The sequence below is a fragment of the Ischnura elegans genome, chromosome X (genome assembly GCF_921293095.1).
Source record: "Ischnura elegans chromosome X, ioIscEleg1.1, whole genome shotgun sequence".
NCBI lineage: Eukaryota > Metazoa > Arthropoda > Insecta > Odonata > Coenagrionidae > Ischnura > Ischnura elegans.
Genome location: NC_060259.1, coordinates 15,408,383 through 15,433,921, shown reverse-complemented (window position 1 = coordinate 15,433,921; position 25,539 = coordinate 15,408,383). Strand labels below are relative to the sequence as shown.

The window sequence follows — 25,539 nt, the reverse complement described above, 5'->3', positions numbered from 1 at the left end:
CAATGCACTTTCAGGTAAGCTGAGTGAGACCCAAGTCCACATCATCGTTGGGGCATTGTGTGGGTATTTTTTAGCGTCCAGTAGCGCTTACCATGAGAGCCACAGCAAGCTGCAAAACGTATTTTGGCTAAAGAGGAGTCAAAAATATAACACTTTTCAATGCAGTCATTGTGAATTTGGGACTGGTGGATGAGTTTTTCAAAGTCATCTTTAAAGGCAACTGCCCGCAATATATTGAGACAGGGCTAAGTGGCACCCACTGACTCATTGGAAAAAGTGGCGAATATATTGACATCACGCTATGGTTCGAACTGCGGGGCTGTACTGTGCCCTGACCAGCATCCTTCCTCTCAGTGTGCAAGCTCGATCAGAGTGTGATAAAAACAACATCCTTACTAAAGTAAGTGCGATATAAAATACCTAACGTTTACACCTTTCTAAAATTTAATCTAGCGTCGTTTCCTCTCATATCTAATGCCTGAGAACGATTTCAATCAGCTTTTAAGGCTTTCAGCAGATTAGATTTTATTTCGGCTTTCCATTTACAAAATATATGTAAAATTTGTTGAGTCCATAGTCACGGTTGAACACCGTGGGCACTCTTTTCTCGCACATTTCGTTTTTTTCTTGCCCGAAGAGGAAAATGAGCAGACAGCATCCTCTTCAAGCCTGCATCCACAGCAAAATCCAGAAGGTTGCTCTTGAGAAGCAAACCAGCCGCCCTCTTCGCCACCACTGCGTTTTCTCCAGTCTGTGCAAAGACGCGCACCACACACTAGCTGCACCGTTCTTTTTCACTCGGGCGCGCAGTAAAGTGCTCTCCTAGGCGAGGTGAAAGTCAAGCAGTGATGAAATTTCTCCTGCATCAGGAAATAGCTCTCACCGCACGGCATCATCAAACGCAGCATTGCTTTCTCGCCGGGGAAGACTTGTTGAGCGGCTCCTCCTTCCGCAAATTTCCGCTCGCCTCCCGCACTTCCGGACTCACCGGTGCCGTAAGTCGCTTGCCCGATGACATAAAATGTCCCGTGCATCACCTTAGAGTAAATAAACACAAGAGCCCTCTTAAAAGGTGGTTATGAAGTATCCAAAGGCCGAGGTAGCATCGGAACCCCAAAGTCGGTATAATTCAGGGAAATAGAAAGAGTTAGTGAATGAAATACTAATAAATAGATTTTATTAAAATCATGAAATTCTAACTTCTTCGTGAGTATTATTTTTAATGGAAATTAAATTCCCTTTCCCATCAAATAACAGGAAAACAAACGCTATTGCCGCAGCCAGCCGATCAGACCCATCACGAGGTCAAGCAAGAATTTTGTCATTTCCATATCCGCAGAAACAGGAAATCGCTCCACTTCATACTCACTCTGAGGCGTTTACTTGGCTATGTTTCTCTTCTCTATCATATGACTCTTGAATTTATTTATTCAAAAGCATTCACTCAATGATGGAAACTCTGTATGTGAGTTTCGAACCCACGGCCTTAAGGTTGGAAGGCTGGGACTTAAACCCTACCGATATAGAGAGACGCTCACTTTTACTAACGCCCTTTCCACTTAATTTCATTTGACCAACCCAGGTCTTGAAATTTTGACCCTATGATTCAATTGTATCGAGACCTGGCCCAGCCAAATAATATATGAAAAGCGTATTTGCATTGTGGCTTTCATTGACATTTTTTGCCTATCAACTATGTATATCTATTTGTTTCCTATTTGCCTTTCCCAGCTTCATTTCTTTGGTATTTGGTTTATTTCCATATCATAGTGGTTGAATGATGATAACTGTTTGTACATATCTCTGTAACATGCTTTGTACCAACAATCATGGTTATCTATATTGTACAATTTTATATGAATTCCTCGGGACTTTTGGGCAAGAAAAACATTTTCTATTCATCTATCTATTTCCACAAGATGTTGCTGTGTACTGCCAAGATGTTGCTGTGTTATTTAGGCTAATTTAATGATTTTATCGACTCAAGTAAGTGGTGCGGGCCGACGACAGCGTGCGATGGCGTATTTATGGTGGGTAGCCGTAGTATACTCTATTTAAGAGGTACTTAACAATGCTAACACTGATTAGAATTTTCAATAGTTTATCTAATTTATTTATCATAAAATAACTTTATATGTGCAATGGACTTTTATTATTAACTTATCTTACCTTCTTACTTTTTTAATATACATAAATTCGTGCATGAATGGCGGGCTCACCATGAAAATGTTAACTTCTGCAACCCGCATTGTTTCTCTCTTACCGCTAAGTTTTGAGACGATATAAGTCTATTACCGGTTGTTATTGTCAAGCTAAAAAAGTACCCAGGTTTAGTCCATTTCCGGTTGTTGTTATCAAGCTAAAAAGTACCCAGGTTATGTCCTTTAATATGAAAATATTTAGGTTTCACAATCAGTGGTTCAACCCCAAAGTTCGTTAATGTAGGTGATGGTACAGCTCACTCCAGGTTAATCCATAGGCGTGTGAATGTGAAGCATGTAGGGTAGGGGGGCAATTCCTTTCCCACCTCGCACTCCCACTATCATACATGAGGACGCTGGAAGGCTTCACCGGGAGGCGGGCATTTGATCCCGGGATAGGCATTCCAATCCACGGGTTCGATCGAATCTGATTTCCTTCCCGATATACCCAAGAAATATAACGAGGCAATTTAAAAAGATTGCTGGTTCGAGCATATCTCAAGGACTTTTCACTGGGCTACACTAAAATTGATTAAATTACCTCCTCAACCAATGCTCAAAACGTCATTGAAACTACAAAAATATTTTCTGCTAAATGATATTTTTTTCTCTGCCGCTGTGCTTAAACATATTATCACTACATGACATTCACGTCATCTACTTCTTTTATGATTTTTCGCAAAATAACTGGTGGTGTCGATATTGTTTTCCCCCTATTGAACGAAAACATTTTCTTCCCGTTGGAAGCTTCGCCTTCACAATTCGCTCATAAATGAAATATGGCCTGAGCTATTCTGTCTCACCACCTGGAATATGAAATTGCAGTAACAGTGGTATTTGATAATTGGTGATAAATGTTCGTGGTGGCCGATGATACGCCGATTTGCGAGTAATTACATGAGCTTCGAGAATTCTTAGATAATCAAAGTAACAATACAATCCAGACAATGCGCACTCTCGTCCAGGTATTTGGCGACTGTCGGAGTGCTGACAGAAGATTCCCTTCCGTTAGATATCACTTCAGAAGCTTGTGCGCATGAAAAACGCCCCTCGACAACGGACACAAGTGAGCCAGTGGAACGAAATCCTAGGGCGGGCTCGCGAGGATGCACTCCTGGGGCAGGGTCTACAAGCGCGAGCTTTTCACCACTGCACCGCAGAAGGGGGAGGACAGGAAGGAGAAAGGAAGGGGGCGCCGCCGCGATAGGAGCCCGACGACGCACAGTGGGCGGAAATCGAAAAAAGTGTGACAAAACCCTAAATTTTCACTATTTTTTTGGTAAACAAAAATGGTACAGTCCGATAGAATAATGTCTAAGGATTAAGGAACTATGGCTATTTCAATATTTGGTACACCCATTAAATCATTAGAATCCGTTAAAGACGAGAAAAAATTATAAAAAATGTCAATTCTGAATTTCTGCAAAAATCGAGTATTTACTTTCGCTATTGAGCCGTTAATATGGTTTTCCATAAATTTCAACGCATATTTTGTAAAAGAGTAAACCTTTCCTAAGAATTACACGGGATAGTTTATTTATTTTTATAAATTTTTCATATAATAATTAAACATTCAAAAGTGCATTGTTTTTGGACTATGTTTTACATAAAGTGGAAAAAAACTTTATGAGGGCGACGAGACTCGATCTTAAAATTCATATGGAAATAAAGACCTGAATCTTGACTATATGATCCAAAAGAAAAATCTTGCTCCAACTTGCTACCTTGCTTGTTGATGGGATATGTATAAAAAGTCAACGCTGCCGCCCGGCCCGGCCGCGGATTACCCTGATTTGGTTTTTGCTCCAGTCTAAAACAAATAATGGTTCCACCACTATTATTTTTACCCCAATTGTTAGGAAAGATGTGAAATCTAAAAGTAAAGGCAATATTTTGTCCAAAAAAAATGTCGTACTCTATTGTTGCACATGGAAAGTAGAAAATTCGCCGCTGCCGCCGGTCACCTATGAGCCCTATGAGGACGTGTGACCATACGTCGGCAGAGTGCTTTGTTCCCTTATTCGTACTTATTCTCACATACATATGTACAGGGAATTTCCCGCACTTTAGGTCCCTTCAAACTAGAAATCCCTCTGACCTTGAGGAGAGGGAAAGAATCGAAGCAGGCGCGGTCAGTGCACACGACCGACAGACCGCAATTGTTCCTTGGGGCGGTAATCCGCTTCCACTACTAGTAGTTCTCTAAGTAATACCTCTTGACTACTCCAGCTTATTGTTCCTTCAAAATGTGGGGCTCGTGAATTTGGTGTTTGGGGCTAGGTTGTTTCTTTGAAACTCGCCGCTATTTGTTTTACCACCGCAGCGCACGTGCATCGGTTAATGCCCTTCAAAAGATCGCTTTCCTGGAACACGCAAGTGAGCGAGTTAGCTGGCGATTTACCGGGCGGTTTTCCCAAAAATTCACACGTTCTATTGTCTTAGATAATGTCTTGCTTCCTCAGTTTTACTCATACGGTCAGTCTAACTTAGCTAGTAAGTGTTGAAACATCGACGTGTTTTAGCCACAGTGACTACTGGCAGAGGAGTTCTCCTAGGTGAGCCCATCGATTGGTTACCGGTTGTCGAACTTACTCTAATACAGAGAGGTCGTACACGACGGAGGGAATACATTAATCGGTCACATGTATGATAAGGCAACGTTAGAAAATGTAGCAATTTTTTGTGGCTTGTAGATTTAGAAGCTTTTATCTCCGACAGGGGAGAAAATGAAGAGGAGGAAAGTGACTCGAAAAGAACTGCACGATGCTATGTGCCAAGGAATGGTGTAGACGGTAGAGTCGAAAAAACTATTGGCATTCAAATTTATATAAAAAAATTTAGTATTGGGGGAGATGCAGAGATAAAGGATTTTTTGGGAAATTAGCGACTTCTAATTGATGAAGATCGTTTCCGCGAGTATTGCTCTTCCACTGCCGCCCTTTATGTGGAGCACTCTGAATGGTATTATATACCCCCAACTGTGCATAAGATTCTAATACATGGAGCGTGTATTGTAAACGCAGCAGTGCTACCCATTGGACAATTGTCGAAGGAGGCCCTTGAATCGAGGCACAAGGATATTAGGAGGTTCAAAGAGCAGCACTTCAGAAAAATTTCCAGTGCAAAATTTTATTTTTCTAACACTTCTTCTATCTTCGGACGCAATAGTATCCTCATCAATCGATTCGAAATGCGGAAATGTGAAGGTACCTAAGGGAGCTAGGAACCTCCTTCTGATTGACGAGAACGCAGAGTCAGATGGAGACGAGATTGATTCAGGTAACGAAGACCTATAACTGTATTTACTCAGGTATGCATTATTTCCATTTCATTAGTCATTCATTTCAGAAACAGAAATATGGGTTTAACTTCTAATGAAATTAATCAAAAAATACTTGCATTAATTTCCGTGGAATACATTGGTAAAATCCATATCCTTAATATTACATATATACCACGCATCTATACATTCTATGATGTGTCGATACATCACAGTTAAGTTGTTTAGGGTTATGTATCAAATTTTCTAAGTCAGTGATCGTACTTGTATGAATATAATAAGCATCTAACATGCAGCGCTTTTAATATTAAAATTAGGGAATTTTTACTGTTTCCGCCATTTTATTTTAGAGAGGCCCCTGATTGTTCTAGAGCAAAAATAACATTAGAATCGGATTAAGGAGGTAAAAATAATTAAAAATCGAAAAAATCGTGGATCTGCGTGGAATAATAACGGAGATATTAGTTTTGTCAAGCTTTTTTCGATTTCCGCCCACTGTGCGACGCCTCTTGGGATGGGATAGGGAAGGAAGGGATGGGACGAGGAATCCCGCACCGTCACAAAGGCGGGCGGGTCCTACCGTCAGCGAAACCAGGCAACAGCCATTGCTATTCTAACGATTTGGAGGATTATCCTATGAGGAAGAATAATCCAACGATCAAATCGTTAGATAGCCACAAGTGAGCAGCTAGCAATTATCTCCGAATGCCACTCAATGTTGCCCCAATCTTCGAAATTTAAAATTATTCCTTTTCATGATGGAATTTTTTCGGCCGATCCGTCCCGAGGGTTGGGGGAAGGAATCCTTCAAGAAATGAGGACAACTTTACCGTTTAAGATGCCTACCGCCCTTCCGTTATCGCCATCGTACAACTTATTACCCCTAGTAGTGGTATCGTATTTTTTTTACATTTTTAAATTTAAAATTCATTCATTCATTTCAAATATTAAATAGCATGGGGAGTACTCATTCATATTCATTTCATTCATTTGGTATAAGGCACTTTGAAATAACTAACTTACATTGACTTAGCTTCCTCGTATTGAACCAGATTAACATAACTGAATTAAAATATAACCTCAGATTGATTTAGCATCCCTGTATTGAACCAGATTATTAAAACTAAATCAAAAGATGTGACACTAAAATACGGGTATTTAAAATTACATTCAATTAACATGTTATTTTTCAAACGAATAAAGGCTTTCCTCGAGCCAACCAGAGCCCAGCGTGGCCGATGCCGTGGCTCTCATTAAAACTAAAACTGTACCTACATTTAAACGTTTCATGATTTAGACAATCATTTTGTACACCAATCAATGATTCTGTGATTGAAATTTTCAGAAATAAAATTAGCAAAATTTTAATGTGGTTGATAACAATAGGCGTGAATTACTAGATGAACCATTGCGATGCTCCGAGACTATTGAGGAACCCGTTCGTCGCCATCCATTTAACGGACATCCGCGGATATCCATTTAACCAAGGCTATACCTAACTGGCCAACGTATTGCGTTTAAACAGGAACGGATTTGCAAGGAAGACTGTTTGGACGGAGGCCGTTGATCGAAAATAAAGGCTAAACATAAAATTTTATCCTCGCAAATTGTAATTGCAGGCAAGCATCCGAAACGCAGCCAGAAACCCGAGTCATTGACACGCTCATCATATTATGTCATGCTATTATCTTGAACTATTTAGAAGCTCTTGCAACAGCTGCTTCCGAATTGGGGTTGCTAAACCTTCGTGCGTCATGAGAATGCATTCCTCGAATCGGGAGAACATTTGATGAGAGATGAGGCGAATTCAAAACTTGAGATTTGTTCGAAAATGAGAAATTTCTCCATGAATTTGTTAGCAGCTGAAATTATGACACTCAAACTTAGAGTTTCAACAAATATTTTATTTTTCATTGTGAGGTTAACATTTTATAAAGCAATCGTTTGAATCCAATATACGAGCATCTTATGCTGAGTAGCAAAGAATAAAATTAAGTTAAAGGAGCAAGTGTAAGAAGTGCTAGTTCAGAATGACGCAGTAATTCAAAGTTATACTAGCTAAATTTGGGCAATGACATTAAAAAATGTGAAATATTAAACAAGAATAGATTACCGTAAATATATATATTGATATGTATGTTAATTGTATATATGAATTAGAATGTATCGCATCACTGCTTGCTATGATTGCTTGGGATTTGAGCAGATGTAACTCGCCTCACTCTACGCTCTACTTTCACTGACGCCTCACCTCTCCCCTTCTCTCTATTCGTTGATTCCTGAAAGTGCCCTAAAAAAATTGGCATTCAAATCATGCCCAAGGCTTTCTTCTAATTCTAGAATGAGTAGGTATTGATACTTCGTCAATTTCCCCATCGTAATTAGGGAGATAGATTGTTGTTCACAGAGCTATCAGTGGGTCATTTCTAGCGGTGCAAAAACATTTATTTTTATCCGAGGGTAGGTTGAGCAAATATTGGCGGATTCAAAACTTCTAGAAGGGGCTATCGCACGGTGATCGTTCTTTGGACGCTTGCTCACAGATGATAGGCGACATTCACTCAAAGCGATCGCAGACAGGAAGCTGTTTAGGAAAACCTTTTTTAAGACAGTAAAATGTGTCTAGTGAAAGTATTCTAATTATTTGAACATTTCTGGTTGCAGCAGGAGTAGCCATGGGCGTCATCAGCTGCTATTTATTGGAGGGGAGATAATTTAAAAAGTAATTCTCGAGCGGTCTTTTCGCATAAAGGAGGTGAAACTAGGTCTAAATTAATTATTCTATATGTGTAGTTTTGCAGATTCGTTTACTTACGAAAAGCTAATGTTTCAATATTTGCATTGAGGGAGACGTCAACATTGACCCCAAATATTAGGTGGGACATGTCCCCTCCCCTCTGCAGGCCATATCGCCGGCGAGAATATCCATCATTGACGAAGTAACGCGTCGAGAGCTATTGAAATTCTGTGACTCTTGGCTTCAGAGAATATTCCCCAGAGTAAAGAACATTGGGGTACCTACATAATTAGCAATGTATGTACCTGAGCTTCGAAAAATTTAACTACTTTAAACATATCTAAAACATTTTCATGCCACGTAATTAATGCTGAACGCTTAACCGCTTGCTGACGTAGAGGTGCCGCGTTCGAAGACCTTCTGGGAGGATTTTTCACCACCCAGGGCAAGGATGCTGGCCTATATTAAAGGGTAAAGAGAAATAATTGATTCTAATATCACATGTTGCGCCTAAATAAAATAACAATATCACTTGTATGGCGCTAAAGAGAGGCTTCAACCGTCATCACTCCGAAAAGAGGACGGGTGGAGAAATTCGTTTCCCTTCCATCGAAGAAAATGGACTTCAATCTCTGGTATAATTATCTCAGGAGCTAAGGGATACTTTCATCGCAGTAAAAGCCAAATACATGTCGAAAAATGGTGTTAACTTCAATAGATTACAAATAAATTAAATAATGGCTGAGTTTTAAAGTATTTTAATCACTCAAGTAATTATCTGAGAGAAGAATTATGTTAGGGTCATTCCACCGTAATTCAAAAAACGTATGACCCTTGAGTTATCAGATTTTCATCAGAATTTCTGTATCGGTGAATATCAATCACAAACTAAATAACCCAAGATCGTTTTTTTGGAAAAAAATTCTGTCCATTGTATGCCCATTTTAAAAATTCCACATTTCTGCCATAAAAATGTGCCTTGGGTTTAATATTTAATATTTAGTTTATAATTTTTAATTACTCTCATTCAATCGACGTAGACCCATCATTTTTATTTGATTTGTATGCTAGTACTCTGCTTAAGACATTGAATATGAATAAATTAATTTAATCTCACTTTGTATAGTTACTAACAATCAATTTTGTTTACAATCTTTTCTCAAGTATTTCACCTCCGAATGGGTCGAAACTTTTCTCATATAATCTAGATATAACTGCCTTACTATTCCAAAATTAATTAAGTGGCAACTCATAATTCTTTCTTTAAATTTAAATATTTGCATTTTTCTCCTGTGCATCGATTCGGCTCCTCCATTACCAATACAAACAGTAGGCTTACAATATGTATTCATAGATGCCCTGATTGCTCCAAACCGTGGTAATATGACCTTTACCCTCAATGATAAACTATCAACACCGCCAGTATTTTCATTTCTAACAAAATTTTTGGGCGAACTTAATGCAAGAGGCATTCAGAATAATTTGGCTCAAAATCACATGGTAGACTTGATTTTCAAGTTGACTCATGTCATTATAATATATTATAAAGGTAAATGACATGCGTGCGCAGATCCTTTAAACAAATATTCACTGAAACTTTGTATTGAGTGATTCCTGTATAATAATTACGCATTCATTTTGTGCGTTTCGTGTGCTAGCCGGTGAGTCCGTCACGGGAAATCGATGGCTGTTCGCGGCAGAGCTAAAAAGTCGTTTCTGCGGGATGGAGAACAATTTCGGCCCGAAAGTTCAACGCTAGATAGTTGATGCCATTAGGAACGAAAATTGCCTATGATGTTTTGGTCGAAAACGCACTATTTTTAAACTGCAGAAACTTGAACGTAAGTGCTCCCTTCGATTGACGGCGAGTTTGCCCTGTTGCCGGATTATCTGGACAACTCATGACTTGGAATGCTTTTCCTGCTGGAGATCGCGATACATCCAAGGCATCCGACAAGAGAGAAAACTCGCGGCCAATCGGAGCGCTTGGCTCAAAGTTTCTGTGGATAAAAAATTGTTCGTTTTCAACCTAAACATCATTGGTAATTTTTGCTCGTATTGGCATTAGCTATCCAGAGTTAAAATTTCGTGACCCAATTTTTGTTCACCTTGTATGGACATAATTTTTGAGGTCCGACGGAGGTTCTTCGGAACCCAGGGGCGATGATGATCATCTAATGAGAGAGAATGACGTCCGGAAGCAATGGAGTATGGCCAGAGTGACACGTGTTTTTTCATCGCTCTCATTGAAGCAATTCATGTACAGCCTGAAATATCGGATATCATGAGTAAATTCAAATCTAACCTTTTCACCAGGCTATTCAATCTTAACATCATAAGGTGTATTTTATTCATTTGTTCTGTCGGTTATTTTCATCATACCAATTTCAAAATTTCTCAATAGGTATTTATAAGGCACATACATTAATCGTAGAGCGTATATTTTATGTTTACCCATGGCTTTATTTAATGATATCATTCTCCTTGAGGATATTTTAGGAAATATTATTTATTAAATTCGTTTCGCCAAATTTTAAACCAACTAACCTCGCAGATGAATTGGATTGATCGCACCGTAATCCGAGCCAAAACTTGAATTTGGCAATCAGAAGTATTCAAGTTTTATAATCATGAAAGGGCTACCAATACAATTAGTTTCAGGGACTGCCATTGAATTGTTTTTTCGGCATTCGAAAATTAGGGAAAATTTTCTGTTAACTACTTTTATGACATTACTTCTTCACGTTGACTAAATAAATGTAGTTTCTTTGTCGTACTTACGCACATACTATCGAGCAGATAAGTAGGGAATCTGATTTCGAAGCCACCATTTATTTTTTTTAAGCAAGGAAAATTTAAAAGCTATTAAAATTTCTTTCCAGTACTCATACTCGCTCTAATGCTAACCCTGTATTCTCGTAAAAATATCATGTATCTGGGAGATATGTTATTTTCAAAAGTTCTCTAGAGTGCTTCCTGAATTCCTTCCATGTTCTGATCACGTTCGACTCATTTCTTAGGAGTGACATTTATTTGACACCACATATGTCTTAGCATCACAATGACTTCTGAAGTAGCATGAGGAATTATATGCAATTAGTTACTTCCGAGTTTAATATTAGTAATGAGTCGATAATTTGGCGAGGTGAGGGTACGAATCTAAATAATTCACTTCCTCTGATCGATTCCTGCTACGAGTTTGAAACCAAGATAGTGTTTTTTCCTATTGCTTCCTATTCATTTTTAGCCTCACACAAAGTAGGAGGATCAGAGTGCTTATTTGCCTTGAAATCGAAACGACTGGGATTTCAAAGCAATGGAATGTCTTTGGCATGAATGCCGGCCACATGAATGAACTGGTGAATGTCGCCTGCGGGACCACTATCGAAAATCTCCAAGCGATAATATATGGTACACTCTAAGGCGACACGATTTTAATACGTTCGTATTAAGTCACTTTTTTGTCCGTTTTTTTGTCCTTCCGGAATAAAAAACGCGGTGCGCATCAATTTCAACATCTTAAATCAAATTCTTTCCCTGTAAATATTCATTACAATGCTACAATTGGTCTAAATTATATGGCGATGAATTTATACCTCTCCGGTGTCAATTGTAAAGCGAATACGCATCGCGCTTTTGCTTTTGAACATATAGTCTTTCATCTGTAATATTACGTGGGTCCTTGGACCTTGGGCCTTGAGTGGTTTATTTCCTTCTTTTTAGTTCGAATACATACGAGGGTTTTTAAATTAATTTTTGTGATATTTCTCTCCACCTTATCACTTATGTGCAATGGAGTCAGTCTTGACCAGTATTCGACTCAAGATGCTCTTGAATCTATGCTCTGTAGCTCCATCCTACCTTGTGATGTTGCGCGCTTGGAGGCTGTTCCGAAGAGTTACACAGCTGGTAGCCCATGGTTTTCCCTCGAAATTGCGCATCCTTGATGTTTCTCTCAGCTACTTCTCAGTAGTTAAAATATGTCGCTATGTGTGTTCAAGACAACAATGGAGACTTCGACCCCGTGTAGCACTCGAGAAGCTTCTGACGCAGATACCCTCTGGGAAGGCCTTACTTACTAAAAAAATTATTATTTTTAGTCATATTGAATTGTTGTGTTGTACTTTATGCCCTATGAAATTTTATGACGACTAGAATAGATTGTTTCGAAAAGTAATCAAATAAATAAGTCAAATAAATTATAAAATTAGGTTTGAGTCTCACAATCAGTGGATTTCAATCGTAATGAAAGAAGCCTTCGGGATTTCCTTCGGGCTGCCTTAGGTGAGCGCTGCTGGGTCTCCCCTACCGCACCTTCATAATACCAGCAAGCAATAACTTGCAACTTTTATTTACCATAACTTCCGGTTAATGTTCGGTTTACTGAAAATTTACGCAAACAGTCATACAGATTGTGATTTTATGACCATAAACAAAACTGAAAAAATATGGGTAAATGACGGGAGTAAGGGGAGCGTGGTTGCATTGTGGGTTTGGTCGAAGGATGAAGCCTTTGGATACATTCAACAGCAATCCTTGCGATGCCCAGGGAAAGTCCTTAGCATGAGCTGTCGAAGCACTAAATGACTGAAATAAAGATATACAGTCGTTCAAACAACGATGAGCATCGGATTGTGGAGCTAATATAAAATACATTATGTCATCTTCCAGCAGAACTCGTGGTCTATAAATCTAGGATAAATTTCTGCTTCGAGATGCTCTACCTCTGATTTACACTCCCGCAATCTAATCAAATTTAATCATCATCATCATCTACAGAGCAGCAGTTAATAAAATTCCTCAAAGCTGTCTCTTCGTTCGCTAAGCAGAGGAGCACTGGAGAATTTCTATTGCAACATATTAACGAATGACGCGCGGAGCGGATATGCCTAGTATTTTTTGCCTCGTTTGATAATGGTAGCATTATTACAGACGATGAATTCTGGGTCTTATTAATATGTTTCCCTCTATTGTTCCATCTATCTGCGAAATATATGGAAAGCAAAGTGCGGACATCAGTTTCCTTCGAAGCACTTATGCTATCCGAAATCGCGCATTTACTATGTATAGCGTAACCTTAATTCTTTTTAGAAGTATTTCTTCAATACCCACTTTCAATAAGACTCGCAAGAAAATTATTCCAATTCGAACTCGATATTTTAGAACTAAAGTCTCGAAATTTGTATGAGAGCTTTGACTGAATTCTGGCTTTGCAAACTTCGCTAATTCTATCGACCAGCTGATACCCTTAAGGCTGCTATACACGGTGAATGATCATGCGAATGATGATACTGAATGATCATGCCATTTCACGGGATTCGCGGGATCATGCGAGCAAAATAGAATGTGTTCTAATTTTCATTGAATGATCATGCGCATGACGGTTCATTCGCGAATGTTTACGTTTTTCACGGCGAATGATTTCATTCGCATAATCATTCAGCATGATGATTCCCATGATCGTTCACCGTGTATAGCGGCCTTAACATTCGAGGAAAATATGCCGAAAATGTTTTTAAAATCTATTTCCCAACTGTTTGTAAAGACTGAAAGCTATGAAAAATTAAGCCTTACTTTCCGATACAGAAAATGTCATGTGCACGGAAGATGCTTTGGGCATAAAAATATTCATAATCTGCGCGGAAATGAAATGCCCTATAGCCGTTTCATCATTCGTCCAGCAAAGGATCAGAAGCGAGCCGGAGTTCGCGGAGAACCTCCCTACTGGCGAGCCTCTTCACGAATGAGGTGAGGGGCAGACGGCATCACGCCACCTAAGAGGTCACATGATCTCGTCGGGCGATGTACACGTGAGCCGCGCGGATCAAATCTCCACCGGTCTCCAATATAAGTGGTACCCTTCTCCGCTTCGGCCTCTGATTCCCACCGTCGCACCAAAGATATCATCCTTAAAGCTTCTACGGCTAATCACTGGTGTTTCTATACAACTTACAGCTATCATCACTCCCTGCAACAATCTACTGGCTACTCTAACGTTATTCCAAATTTTGATTTAGACAGTGTTTTAGCTGTAATAACCAATAAACAGTGCAACTTTGTGGAGGTGCTTCGACGTGCTTTAGTGTTTGGTGATCACATATTGGTGTTACTCGAATTGCTTTTTGGAGTGTTTACCGGCAGAAATTGCAGCGGGTTTTAGAATCGGTGAGTTAATTTTTTTCTCAGCTTTCATATTTACGCCTATCTTAGAATACGCATCTTATGGGAATTCTTGCAGTCGTTCAAAGTTGCCCGGGCTTATGCCGCGGGAGAATTTTTCTTCGTACTGTGAGGCTAGAAATGTTAGAAGCCTAACGGGGTTTTTTCACGCTTTTTCTGGTGGGAATCCTGTAATATTTTTTATGCATGCGTTGAAATCAAATGTAGTTAAATGGCTCTGTCAATATATTTAGATTTGAAATTTTTGTTCAAAGTGTGATGAACTGATAATTGTTTTCGCAGAAATAAATACTTTCACTTACTATAGAAACAGCATATACATTCTTTGCACTGTTTCTGATGCTTATTTTTAAGTCCATACAAACTATTAGCATTTACGATATTTTACGAAACTTCATCATCAGCACCTGTCAACTTTTGCCAAACCTTGAGCGCCTCCCTCTGAGACTTCCTACTAAAAAAGTGAATTTAAGGGCTAATACGTTCCCTTTGCTAAGGCGCTCCGTCGCGCAGTTAATTTTAAGTTTTAATTAGTGTATGGCATTACTCGAAGTATTTCCCACCGTTATTACCATTACGATGCAGTGTATATAAATGGAACGGGTACTCGTTTACTTTCGCGTTCCAATCAGCTGTTTCCCGGTATGCATCAGTCAGTTGCTCTCTTGTTTGTTCTATTGTTTTTATTTTGCTAGCAGAAGCGCTCGGTGGAAAAAGGGGTTGTTATGGCAGTTACGCATTGTCTGAGATGCCGGCAACCTGTGCGTTGAACCCTTCAACCATGAGCTTAAATTCGCCAACTGGTGAATGTAATTCTCATTCCATTATATTTGTATTTCGATCAAAGTAGTAAATCAAGCGTTTTATAGTCGTGCAGTAGAATAAGCTCCGGTATTTGCATCGTAAGTCGTTTTCCTGCCGAAGCTGTTCATGGTGAGAATATCTTACAATGCTGAGACTTACGTCATTGAAATGCTAATAGTGGTGAACGGGTAAACTTTTAAATTGTAATTCATCGACCAACTATTTATGGATGCTGAATCATAAATTGTAGTCGGCATTTTGTTTTCATTCGCCCTGCCTCAGAATGTTTAGCATGTCTTCGTTTTATTTATCTGCCGGTTGATGTTCCCTTTATCTTAATCTTCTGGTTTGATTAACCAATAAATTTCGGTGATCAGAGGTGGCCATAATTAGGTGTAATATTTATATTAAGCCCTGGAGACGAGTGTAAATTATACATTCGTGTTCTAATGCAGGAATTCGTAATATTCAATATGTCTATATTTTTGGTGAACCAACCTACGCAGTTTCATCGCAACGGTCCTAATAGACTGTATTTTAACTTTCAGAGTAATCATGGCACCAAATGTTACCAGCCCCACTGGGGTTTTGTTTGAAGAGGACATGGCAGAGACTCCCACAACTGAGACTAAAGAAGAGGCAAAAGAGATCAGACCGATCAATTTTGAGTTTAAGGCCAAGATTGTGTGGCGAAATGTCATTCTCTTTGCGTACCTTCACTTAGCGGCTTTATATGGATGCTACTTGATGTTTACCTCAGCGAAATTACTGACTGTGATTTGGGGTGAGTAGTAGTTGGAGTAATAGGTGTTTCTGGGTTATGCTTGAGGTGGTTACAGGCTTCTCTGATTTTTTTTAACTTATGGGATTGATTTCACGCGATTTTTTTTCTCCCTCAGCCTTCCTGCTGTTTCAAGGTGGAGGTCTAGGAATAACTGCTGGTGCTCATCGCCTTTGGTCCCATCGCTCTTACAAAGCTAAATGGCCATTGCGACTGATTCTCATCGTCTTGAACACCTTAGCTTTCCAGGTAATAGATAGTGTATTTTCTACCATTCCTCTATTTTTGAGTTTTACTCAACGCATCTTTTTTGCAAGCATATTCTGTGAATTTTAATGGGCAATATTTCTCTAGAACTCAGCATATGAATGGTCCCGTGATCATCGTGTCCACCATAAATACTCTGAAACAGATGCCGACCCTCACAATGCCAAAAGAGGATTTTTCTTTTCTCATGTTGGTTGGTTACTCTGTCGGAAACATCCCAGTGTAAAAGAGAAAGGAAAAGGAATTGACCTATCTGATCTTGAAGAAGACTCTCTGCTGATGTTTCAGAAAAAGTGAGATACTTTCAATAATTACTCTGATTACAGTCCTTTTGGATGAATGTATGTTTAATTGTAAATTTCTAACATAAATTTTTCTGGTACTTTCATTATTTTCAGGTACTATATTCCATTGATGATTGTGGCTTGCTTCCTCGTGCCAACTTTAGTTCCCATTTACCTTTGGAATGAAAGCTTTACCTGCTCTTGGTTTGTGGCTACACTCTTTCGGTATGCATTTACTTTAAATGCGACATGGCTGGTGAACAGTGCAGCTCACTTTTGGGGGAATAAACCATACGACAAGTAAGTACAATTACATTTGTTTTAGTGATGTCACATCACAACATTTTTAAACAGGCTAATTTGATGTAACTGAAATATTGTAGATTATATTTTGCCTCTTTATTCGTTAGTAATTTAAATTTCCATGTACATTTCTTGACTACCTTGTTTAAATTAATTCATCAAAATTAATCTTATTGGGTGGAGCTGCTAATTGGCTGAAATGAAATTTAAAGTATATCTCCTAACGCCAATTAAAATACAAATTTAAAATCTCCGAAACCAGTTTTTTTACTGGTTTAGCAATCATCATCGGTGAGGAGATTGTCTTTTAATCTGGCTGAGGACATTGTAAGAGTGATACCTAGCTAACCAAAATATTGGTTTCAGAGGTATTAATTTGTATTTAAATTGTCTTTTGGAGCATTGTTGCTACATTGTTTGTACATTGTTAAATTTCACTAAAATTAATGTCATATAATAATGTTTAAAATTCTGGCTGCCTAATATTTTGTGTAAGTGTATGCATGGTCATATTGTAGAAGGAATCAATGACAATCTTTAATATATTATCAGTGCATGTAAGTGGTTTCTGACTTTAGGTATTAATTTTCTTGTGTGCAGGCAAACCAGCTTAACCTTCAGCCCCATTCCGAGGTCACAGATGCCCTTTTTTCCCCAGAGCAGAACTTACTTTCATATTTCTGGTATTAGCGAGTAGATCTTCCCTTCCATCAACAAACAATCTTCTCCAAAAGTAACCACAGCATTTTGATTCTAGCTGTGACCATTTAAAACAGTTTATAATTTTTTATATCACTCTTGCCCATAAATATTTGAAATGTATTTAGAGAAATATTTTTAGCTCCACCCTGGAGTGGGAGTGAGGGAAGTTTTTCCATTTTCTAATTCTTGCCATCCTATGAGGCTTGACACTTGAGGTTTGTGAAACCCTAGTTATGAGTATTGTAGCCTTACACATTGCAACTTTTGATGGTGCTGGTATCAGTTGGCTTCAGCCTATCATCTGTGAAAGTCATATATGTCGTATCAATATTCATGCTGCACAAGTAAAATGAATATGGTTCATATCAGCCTGCAAGAGTCAGTCGATGTTAGAATGTCGTCCAACTGATGTCAATTGGCAATATGGTGGAGTCAGGCCACCATCTGATGCCAATGGCAGTCGTATACAGTGCACTTGAATTATCACTCTCTTGCATGTATGCTCCCAGTTACACATTCATGTATGAGTTTTATTTGCACATTCCATTATGCTTATAATTATAGTTGGAACAGGATTTCATTATTTTACTAGCTTGCTTTCATTTGTTGAAGCATTTGTTTTCAAAATTTATTTGTGTTACGTTATGGAAAGGCTGACCCTGCCAGGTGGTTGGAATATACTGAAGTGACCACTGGGTCTAAGTGTGGGGCGAAGTTTGGCAGCAATGGGGTGCTTGGGTAGGATAAGCCATGCCTAGTTTGACCAAAACAGTAGCAATCCCAGAAGGGTCAATGCTTACTACTTGGTGAAATTTTTGGTCATAACTCGTTTATACACTAAAATAAATTATGGAATACATAGAGTAAACCTTTTTTTCTTACTTCATTGGTAGGCTTCGTAAAGTTATGTCTCGAGCACCTTCTCCCAGAGAAAAGTTATTATCAGTCACCACATTTACCTTCTACAACCAGCTCAGCTAAAAATAAAACTTTACAAGTGTAAAAGAATGTTTCGTTGCATGCATCCATTGAATATGTACAGTGACTTGAGGATTTCAGATTTTTACTTCACCCAGAATGAAACTTGAAAATTTCTCAGTCATGCTTGTATCTATGTTTGATTCTTTTGAGTTCTGAATATAAATATTGAAGTGGAATGTATAAAAGTCAAATGGATGTGGTGGCCTAATTGGCAAAGTATGCACACGCTAAGGCCTGTTAAATGCTTGTTGATGCTAAGGCTCCTTTGCGAAGTATTTTATTATTTATTAATATTTATTGCACAAAATACATAAATACTTGTAATGCACATACACAGGCAAACTGCCCATTGAATATCAAGGAAAGATATCTAAACAACATCTAGAGAACCAAGTTTTAATTAAAAAATTTGAATAGATATGCATCAAAATGACAATACATAATATACAAGACAAAAATAAAGTAAAATCATTCCATATCAAGTTAAGATTGTTCCTTAAACATGCTTAAAGTGTGTAGCATTCGTGGCAAAAATATCAGTTTCAGGAGGAAGCTCATTTCCTTCCCTCATTCTAGCGATAGAGCTATGGTATATATAATAGTGTCTATAAAATACTCTATGGAATATATACTCGCTTCTGGTACCATGTTATAGTGTTTTTAAGGAAACTAATTCCAAAAGTTTAGGACTAGAAAGGCTATTATGCAATAATCTCCTGGACGAATCCTTGTGAAGCTAGGTTCCCCAGAAAAAGCAACTGGCTGCAGACCTGTGTGAAATTTACATGCTTGTAGCAGCGTAGGGTCTAACACGTCACATTTGCAAACAAACCTTAACATTCCATCTGTGGGTAAATGAGTTGAAAGGTCCAAATTTTTCAACAATTTGCCACCAATTATACACAGTCATCTCAAGTGCTATAAGGTGTTTGAAAGTTATCAGGCTTTCTATTTAGTAATCTATTTTAAGCTAGAAAGGAAAAGAACTATCAATTTCACTGATGAAATAATGTTTCTTTGTTATTATTCTTTTGATTCTTTTTACCTATCCTATACATTTTTATTTTTCTATTATTGTCTTTTCACCTCACATCAGTAAAAATCAATTTATAATTTGTGGGTGATACCAATTTTCAAATAAGATATCTTTGTTTTACCTGTGGTGCACCTGAATCTACATGAAGATCATCTTTCCTGTTTTAACTTCTAGACCCCAACATTCCTGACCCTTGATAAACTTCCATGTCTTATAATAGAGGCAGTCATACTCGTGGCCATGAATTACTCAATTATCATTCTTGTTGAAACATTTTCTTTGCAGGAGCATCAACCCCGCTCAAAATCCAGGAGTGGCTATGGTTGCCCTTGGAGAAGGCTGGCATAACTATCACCATGTGTTTCCCTGGGACTACAAAACCGCTGAGTTGGGAAATTACAGAACCAACATAACCACGGCCTTCATTGACTTCTTTGCATGGCTTGGGTGGGCATATGATCTCAAGACTGTGCCATCATCCCTGATCGAGAGGAGAGTGAAGAGGACAGGCGATGGATCGCACGAGATTTGGGGGTGGAATGACAAAGACTTACCCGAGGAGGACAAGAGGGAGGCAGAGATATTGGCAAAGAAAGAGTGAATGGTATGAATGTTTGCTTCCAATTGGTATATAAATATATATATATTAGGAATTGATTTCCTTTTCCAAATGTTGTTTAATTCTGACCTCTGTAAAAATTTTGTATTAGACATTAAAAGAAACCTTTGGTGGTAATTAGCTCTCAAGGCTTGTCCCTTTCATTGCTAGTTTCATTTACATGAATGTTAATTGCATTTTGAGCCCTTTGTCAGTTAGTGTCCCACATATAAACTTGAGGAGTACTCATTCCTATTGCCATCTGTATTTGTTCCTTATGGGCATACATTGTAATCTACGAAGATTGGTGGTTAATTTGATGTTTAGCACCAACAAATTCTTTTTTCTGTGTGTAGTTTTCTGTGGCATTCACTGGTGATGTGTGTGGTTACCTTTAAATACTGGATTCAGCTGACTATTTGGTTTGTTTTTAGATTATGCATGCGTATGGTGCATGTCCAATATTTGGGGAAATATCTCACACACCTCATTTTATCGTTTCTCAAATGAGCCCGAATGGTCAAGAGAAATTAGCTTCGTATTTTCTTATGCTTTCATTTTTTCCTTCCCTGTAAATGCTCAGCAGGATTTTCCTGGTGATATTTTCTATATCCATGTTGTTCATGTGGCACATAACAAAGATAATTCAAGTACATCAAATCGACCATCAAAGCTGAAGGAAGAGAAGGAACATTATAGGATTAGATTGTTCATTTTTGAAACTTCATAGTGAAATTCTTAAAATAGACAAGGACAAAATCGTGTTACTAACTGGTCAGTAATTTTATTGCTTAAGATTTTGAGTTGCACATTGAGCATAATTTCTGCCAATTGAAATCGGCAAGATTTTCCTTTTTTTACTCCTCTGCTCATTTTTTACTTAGCTATGATGTACCATTTAGTGACAGATGAATGGTTTTGAGGTTAATAATTTTGTTTATGAGAGCAAGCCTATTACTGTATTTTACTACCTTTACCTTGGCTACTATTGTCATGATAATTTTGGAATTCTTGGGAAGTAGGATTAAGTACCTTGAAATTTCCATCTCTTTCCTCTCATTTTAAATGAGGTCTGGCCTGTAACCCACCTCCATCCATTCTATTAGACCTGGAAAATATCAGCTTGTGTGCCATGTGCTAGCTCTCCTCTTTTTATATGGCTTTCAGCAGTTTAGTTGTTGCAGAATTTACTCAATTACAATGATCCAGGTTAACTTCACAGTGCATGGCTCTGGCCTTAGTTGTCCTTTGGTCACCTTTCAATTTTGAACATCATTAACACATTTTGCAATGTTACTCTTGAGTTCTCCATGATTTTGTCACACTCTACACTAGCCCCCCATGTGGTGGGCACTTGGGGACCAAGGACAATTCATTCTTTACAGTGTCATATTTCCTGATGAGTCTATATTTTTGTGCTATCTTTATCAGTTGTTGGGCACTTGTTCAAAGGGAATGGTGCTCCATCAAGAGGCTATCCTTCCCTTCTCTGTATTTTTAATATTTTCAAATTTCATACCTGCCGTTGCATTGATGAGACTGAGCTTGAGGAGTGGGAAGTATTGATGGCACTCAGAGCACAGCACATCACTTCCTCTAGCAAGTGTACCATTGTCTAAACGAGCTTGAAAACATTGGTGAGTGTAAAAGCACTCAGCTGAACAATACTGTTCATTTTAATCCTGAGGAATGAATCAGCAGAGCAGTAAGCTTGGCTGTTGGCAGAAGAAAATTTGAGGATTTGTTTGAGTGGGTGAGGAGGCATTTTTTGGGAATCAGTTGGATAGGTTGCGCTTGAGAACTGCATCTTCCAAACATTTCGGGGCTTTAAATTCTTACACCTCCCAGTGATTTGCTATGGCCTTGCTAGTAAGGGTCTCATTGAGCGTAACCAGCTAGTCAGGAGACTTTGCAAAGCTAAATGGAAAGCATCAACTAAATAAAATAGCTTTATTTAATTTGAATTCAATATTTTTCCTAGTGCGTTCCTGAAAATGAAAAGATCGGGAATGGGAGTGAAATCCAAGAAAATTGTTGATTGGACTGCTATGAATAGCATAAAATTTTTACTTGTATCAGAAACTATGGCCTTCAAACCCAGAGATAGTCATGTGCTTTGAGACACCGGCAGATGTGCATAAGCAATATATACCTATGTTCATCAAACTTTTCTGTCATCTTTTGGCCTGATTTAAGTGGTCAACTTAAATTTCCATTCTGGAATGACTGCTTATCTTGTAATTTTTAATCGTATCCCAACACCTCTTATGATTTGTCCCTGTAAATTTCATGTTTTGCCATGGGCATTGAAGATCCTGGGTAGCATAGTGGTCTTCGCAGCGTCCTGGAAAGCCAAAGGTCCGTGGTTCAATTCCCGGTCCAGGGAAATTTTTTCTCATGGCAATTCTTGTATATGCTTAACAAATACTTTTACTTAAAGTACCTACATCATTTTCTTGGTCCATCATAAGCTTTTCGTGTGGTTTACATCATAGTTCATTGGATATTTACTTGATTGTAATTCTTGGTTAATAATATTTTCCAGATGAGTGTGAAGCTTTTTCCAACATTCTTAAAAAATTCTTAGTTTGTCATGCCACACGTCATGAGGTATAACCTTATATATTGCTATTGCACCTTTTTTTTTAACCTTCCAGTCTGAATGTTCCTCGTCTCTTTTATGATATTTTTGTGGAACCACGTGTGACAATGAACATTGCTCTAGTAGATCTATATGAGCCAATGGCCAGTTTTGCATCAAATGTTCCTGAAAGCATAAAATTTGTTGATCCAGCCTCTTTTTTCCTCACTAGTCAATTTAAACATAATATTAGCTGCTGAGAAACTGAATGTCAATCTGAAATAAATTAATTTATTTTCACATATATCTCATTGTTCATTGTTCTCTACTCTGAGATATTGTTTTTCATTAATTCCATGACTAGATTTGAAAAATTTATTCAGGACCCAAAATACTTATGGCTCAGGCCCAGCAATTGCATAAATTTACATTGGATAAGTATCAACAGAACCACTTTCATGCAAAACCCCACTGCTAGCAGTGGTTCTAAATGCGAAAGGCTCAATCACAACAGTATTCAACATTAACTTTGTTGGGCTATTTCATTTTGCTTCAGAACAGTTTCTTATGCATAGTTATTTATTGCGTTCCTGAAAAGTTTATACTTGCATATATTTTATATGATGGTTGTGAGATTTCAAAGATAATCTTCACAGAAAAAATTGTCTTTTATATTCTTATTTATTGGCAAGTGTCATTGGAGTGTATTGTTAACATTGCTGTTTTTGAGAGCATATTGTATGATGTGATGCTTGAAAGTCCTTATTTAAATACTATTTCAACCTATACTTGGCTCTAAGAACATTCAATTAGCATGGCAATCACCTGTCAATTCATGATTAATTTGCAGAATGCTCACAAAAAGTGGAACCATGTCTATACTTATGGGATTTCAGTGTTTTGAAGTATGCTTATGATATTTTGCTTTGAATCTAACCTTTGAATCTTGGAAAAGGTTTTTGTTTTTGATTCAATCAGCCAAGCGTGTGAGTAATTTTTTTATATATTTCCTTCTTTTACAAAAAGAGTATATATATAAATTTTCCCAATATTTTGGCGTCTTGCTTTCAATTATTCTCAGTCATATGCATTTAAAAATTGCATGCTATTTTATTTAACTTGGGGTCAATAAAAGTTTAGTAGAAAATATGATCTTAACTTTTCATTCCAATGAAGAATGTTGGTACAAAATTTTAATTACCCCAACACTTTTGTGTGTTGCTAAAACTGAAGTATGCTGAAATAATAGATAGGCCTTGTGCTTTTTAAATGTTATAATCCTCTGCAACTTGATGTCTGCAGAAATATCTGGGAATTGTAATTTGTGTTTCTTTAAATGGGTGTATAGAAAAATTTTCAATGTTGGTCATTTGGCATTTATGTAATGAAATGGTGTTAATATTGATTTGGTCATACATCACAAGTGTATGCTTTGTGTCAATGTTCATAGAACCTCCTTTTCATCATTTGGAAGTTGATTTTTTCCAGTGATTGAGGGAATAGCTTAGTGACCAAGTCAGCAAGATTTTAATCTATTTGGTATTCAAATGTTGAGGAATGTCTGCTTGTAATATTACCATAGGTACTCTTAAAATCAATATCTTAAGACCAAATGTGCTATTATGTCACATATGGTGTTGAACTCGTGATGAAAAATACAAGTCTGTATAACAGAAGGAGATATTGATGAGTATCTTCAGCATGTGGAATTAAAGTCCATATTTTTGTGATGTTAACTTAGCCTCCAAGGCATTTTTGGAAATATCTGGCAGTATTAAAAATATCAGCTAAAGGCATTTAGCTGCTAAAATCAAAATTTAGGGTGATGATGTGATAAAATCAACTTCCAACTATGCTTCCTATTTAATGGTGTAAGCTAAATAAATGTGCATTTAAAAAGGAAATGAGAAAATTCTAGACAGATACAATATGATGGATATTTATTGAAGTATGTATTTCTATTGACTGAAATGAAATTGAAAATTTTGGCTATTGTATTTATTTATGATTATTGCTTAGCAATTTACTGATGCACATTAAGTTTTTTGGGAAAAATTATCACGGCTGTTACCATTGTTTATGAAACTCACAAAAAAAGCATTTATCTTTTGAAATATATACTATTCACATGAAAGCTGTGATATTTTTTAGAATTAAAAAACAATAAAGTGTATGTTTAATGACTATTGCAGTCCTATTATTATATCTTTTACTAAGTCTCACTTGCAAAAGGTAATCCTGAAGGTATCCTATCAAACCAAGCATCCTATTACCTCCAAAGTTCATTCTTGTATTATTCTCCCTGAGGATCAGAGGAAAATAATTTGTTAGAAATAATAAAATATTCCTATGGCAAGATTTAGTTGAGGAGACTTTGAGGAGGAGTTTCAGAAAGGATTTGAAAGAAATTTGCTTAAGGGAGGGCTTGGGTGGTATGCAGGTTGCCTTTACTGGTAACATGCTGTCAATTGGACTTATAGTTAATCCATTTATTTCATTTACATTATGCTGAAAGTTGAATTCATTGTTTGGTACTACTGAAATTGCCATTATTATTATTATGGATTTGTCTTCACCAATTGCAGTTGATCTCAAATCTGCCTGGCTCTTTGGACAACTTCAAACATCTGTGCTCTGGTGGAATTCATTAATACCATCTGAATTTGAAAAAAAATATTTATGCATTTTTAAATTAATGTATGTATGCCTTTAGATTTGGATTAAATATAATCTTAATGCAACCCCTCCTAGAAAATTCAAACTAAACTGCAGTCAATAGATATGTATTTTTTGCACTGTGGCTT

General features: G+C 37.6%; 1 protein-coding gene across 4 annotated transcripts; it reads left to right on the top strand.

The window, feature by feature from the left end:
- The first annotated feature begins 831 nt into the window (after window positions 1-831).
- LOC124170674 (acyl-CoA Delta-9 desaturase-like) lies at window positions 832-25,476 on the top strand. Of its 4 annotated transcripts, XM_046549566.1 has the most exons (7): window positions 14,074-14,383; window positions 15,751-15,986; window positions 16,102-16,232; window positions 16,338-16,543; window positions 16,649-16,834; window positions 19,842-20,160; window positions 25,321-25,476. In XM_046549566.1, exons 2-6 carry the CDS (start codon window positions 15,758-15,760, stop codon window positions 20,155-20,157), a joined length of 1,068 nt encoding a protein of 355 aa, XP_046405522.1. In that variant the 5' UTR covers window positions 14,074-14,383; window positions 15,751-15,757; the 3' UTR covers window positions 20,158-20,160; window positions 25,321-25,476. The 4 variants fall into 4 exon arrangements, with proteins under 4 accessions (XP_046405524.1, XP_046405522.1, XP_046405521.1 ...); XM_046549568.1 differs by lacking the exons at window positions 14,074-14,383; window positions 25,321-25,476 and adding an exon at window positions 832-995 and having other exon boundaries at window positions 19,842-20,318; XM_046549565.1 differs by lacking the exon at window positions 25,321-25,476 and having other exon boundaries at window positions 19,842-20,318.
- The last annotated feature ends 63 nt before the right edge of the window (window positions 25,477-25,539 follow it).

Excerpts from the sequence above, each read along its gene's own strand:
- LOC124170674 (XM_046549566.1), top strand. The coding sequence starts at position 15,758 with ATGGCACCAAATGTTACCAGCCCCACTGGGGTTTTGTTTGAAGAGGAC. Across the intron at positions 15,987-16,101 it reads ATTACTGACTGTGATTTGGG|CCTTCCTGCTGTTTCAAGGT; the intron begins GTGAGTAGTAGT and ends TTTCTCCCTCAG. Across the intron at positions 16,544-16,648 it reads CTGCTGATGTTTCAGAAAAA|GTACTATATTCCATTGATGA; the intron begins GTGAGATACTTT and ends CATTATTTTCAG.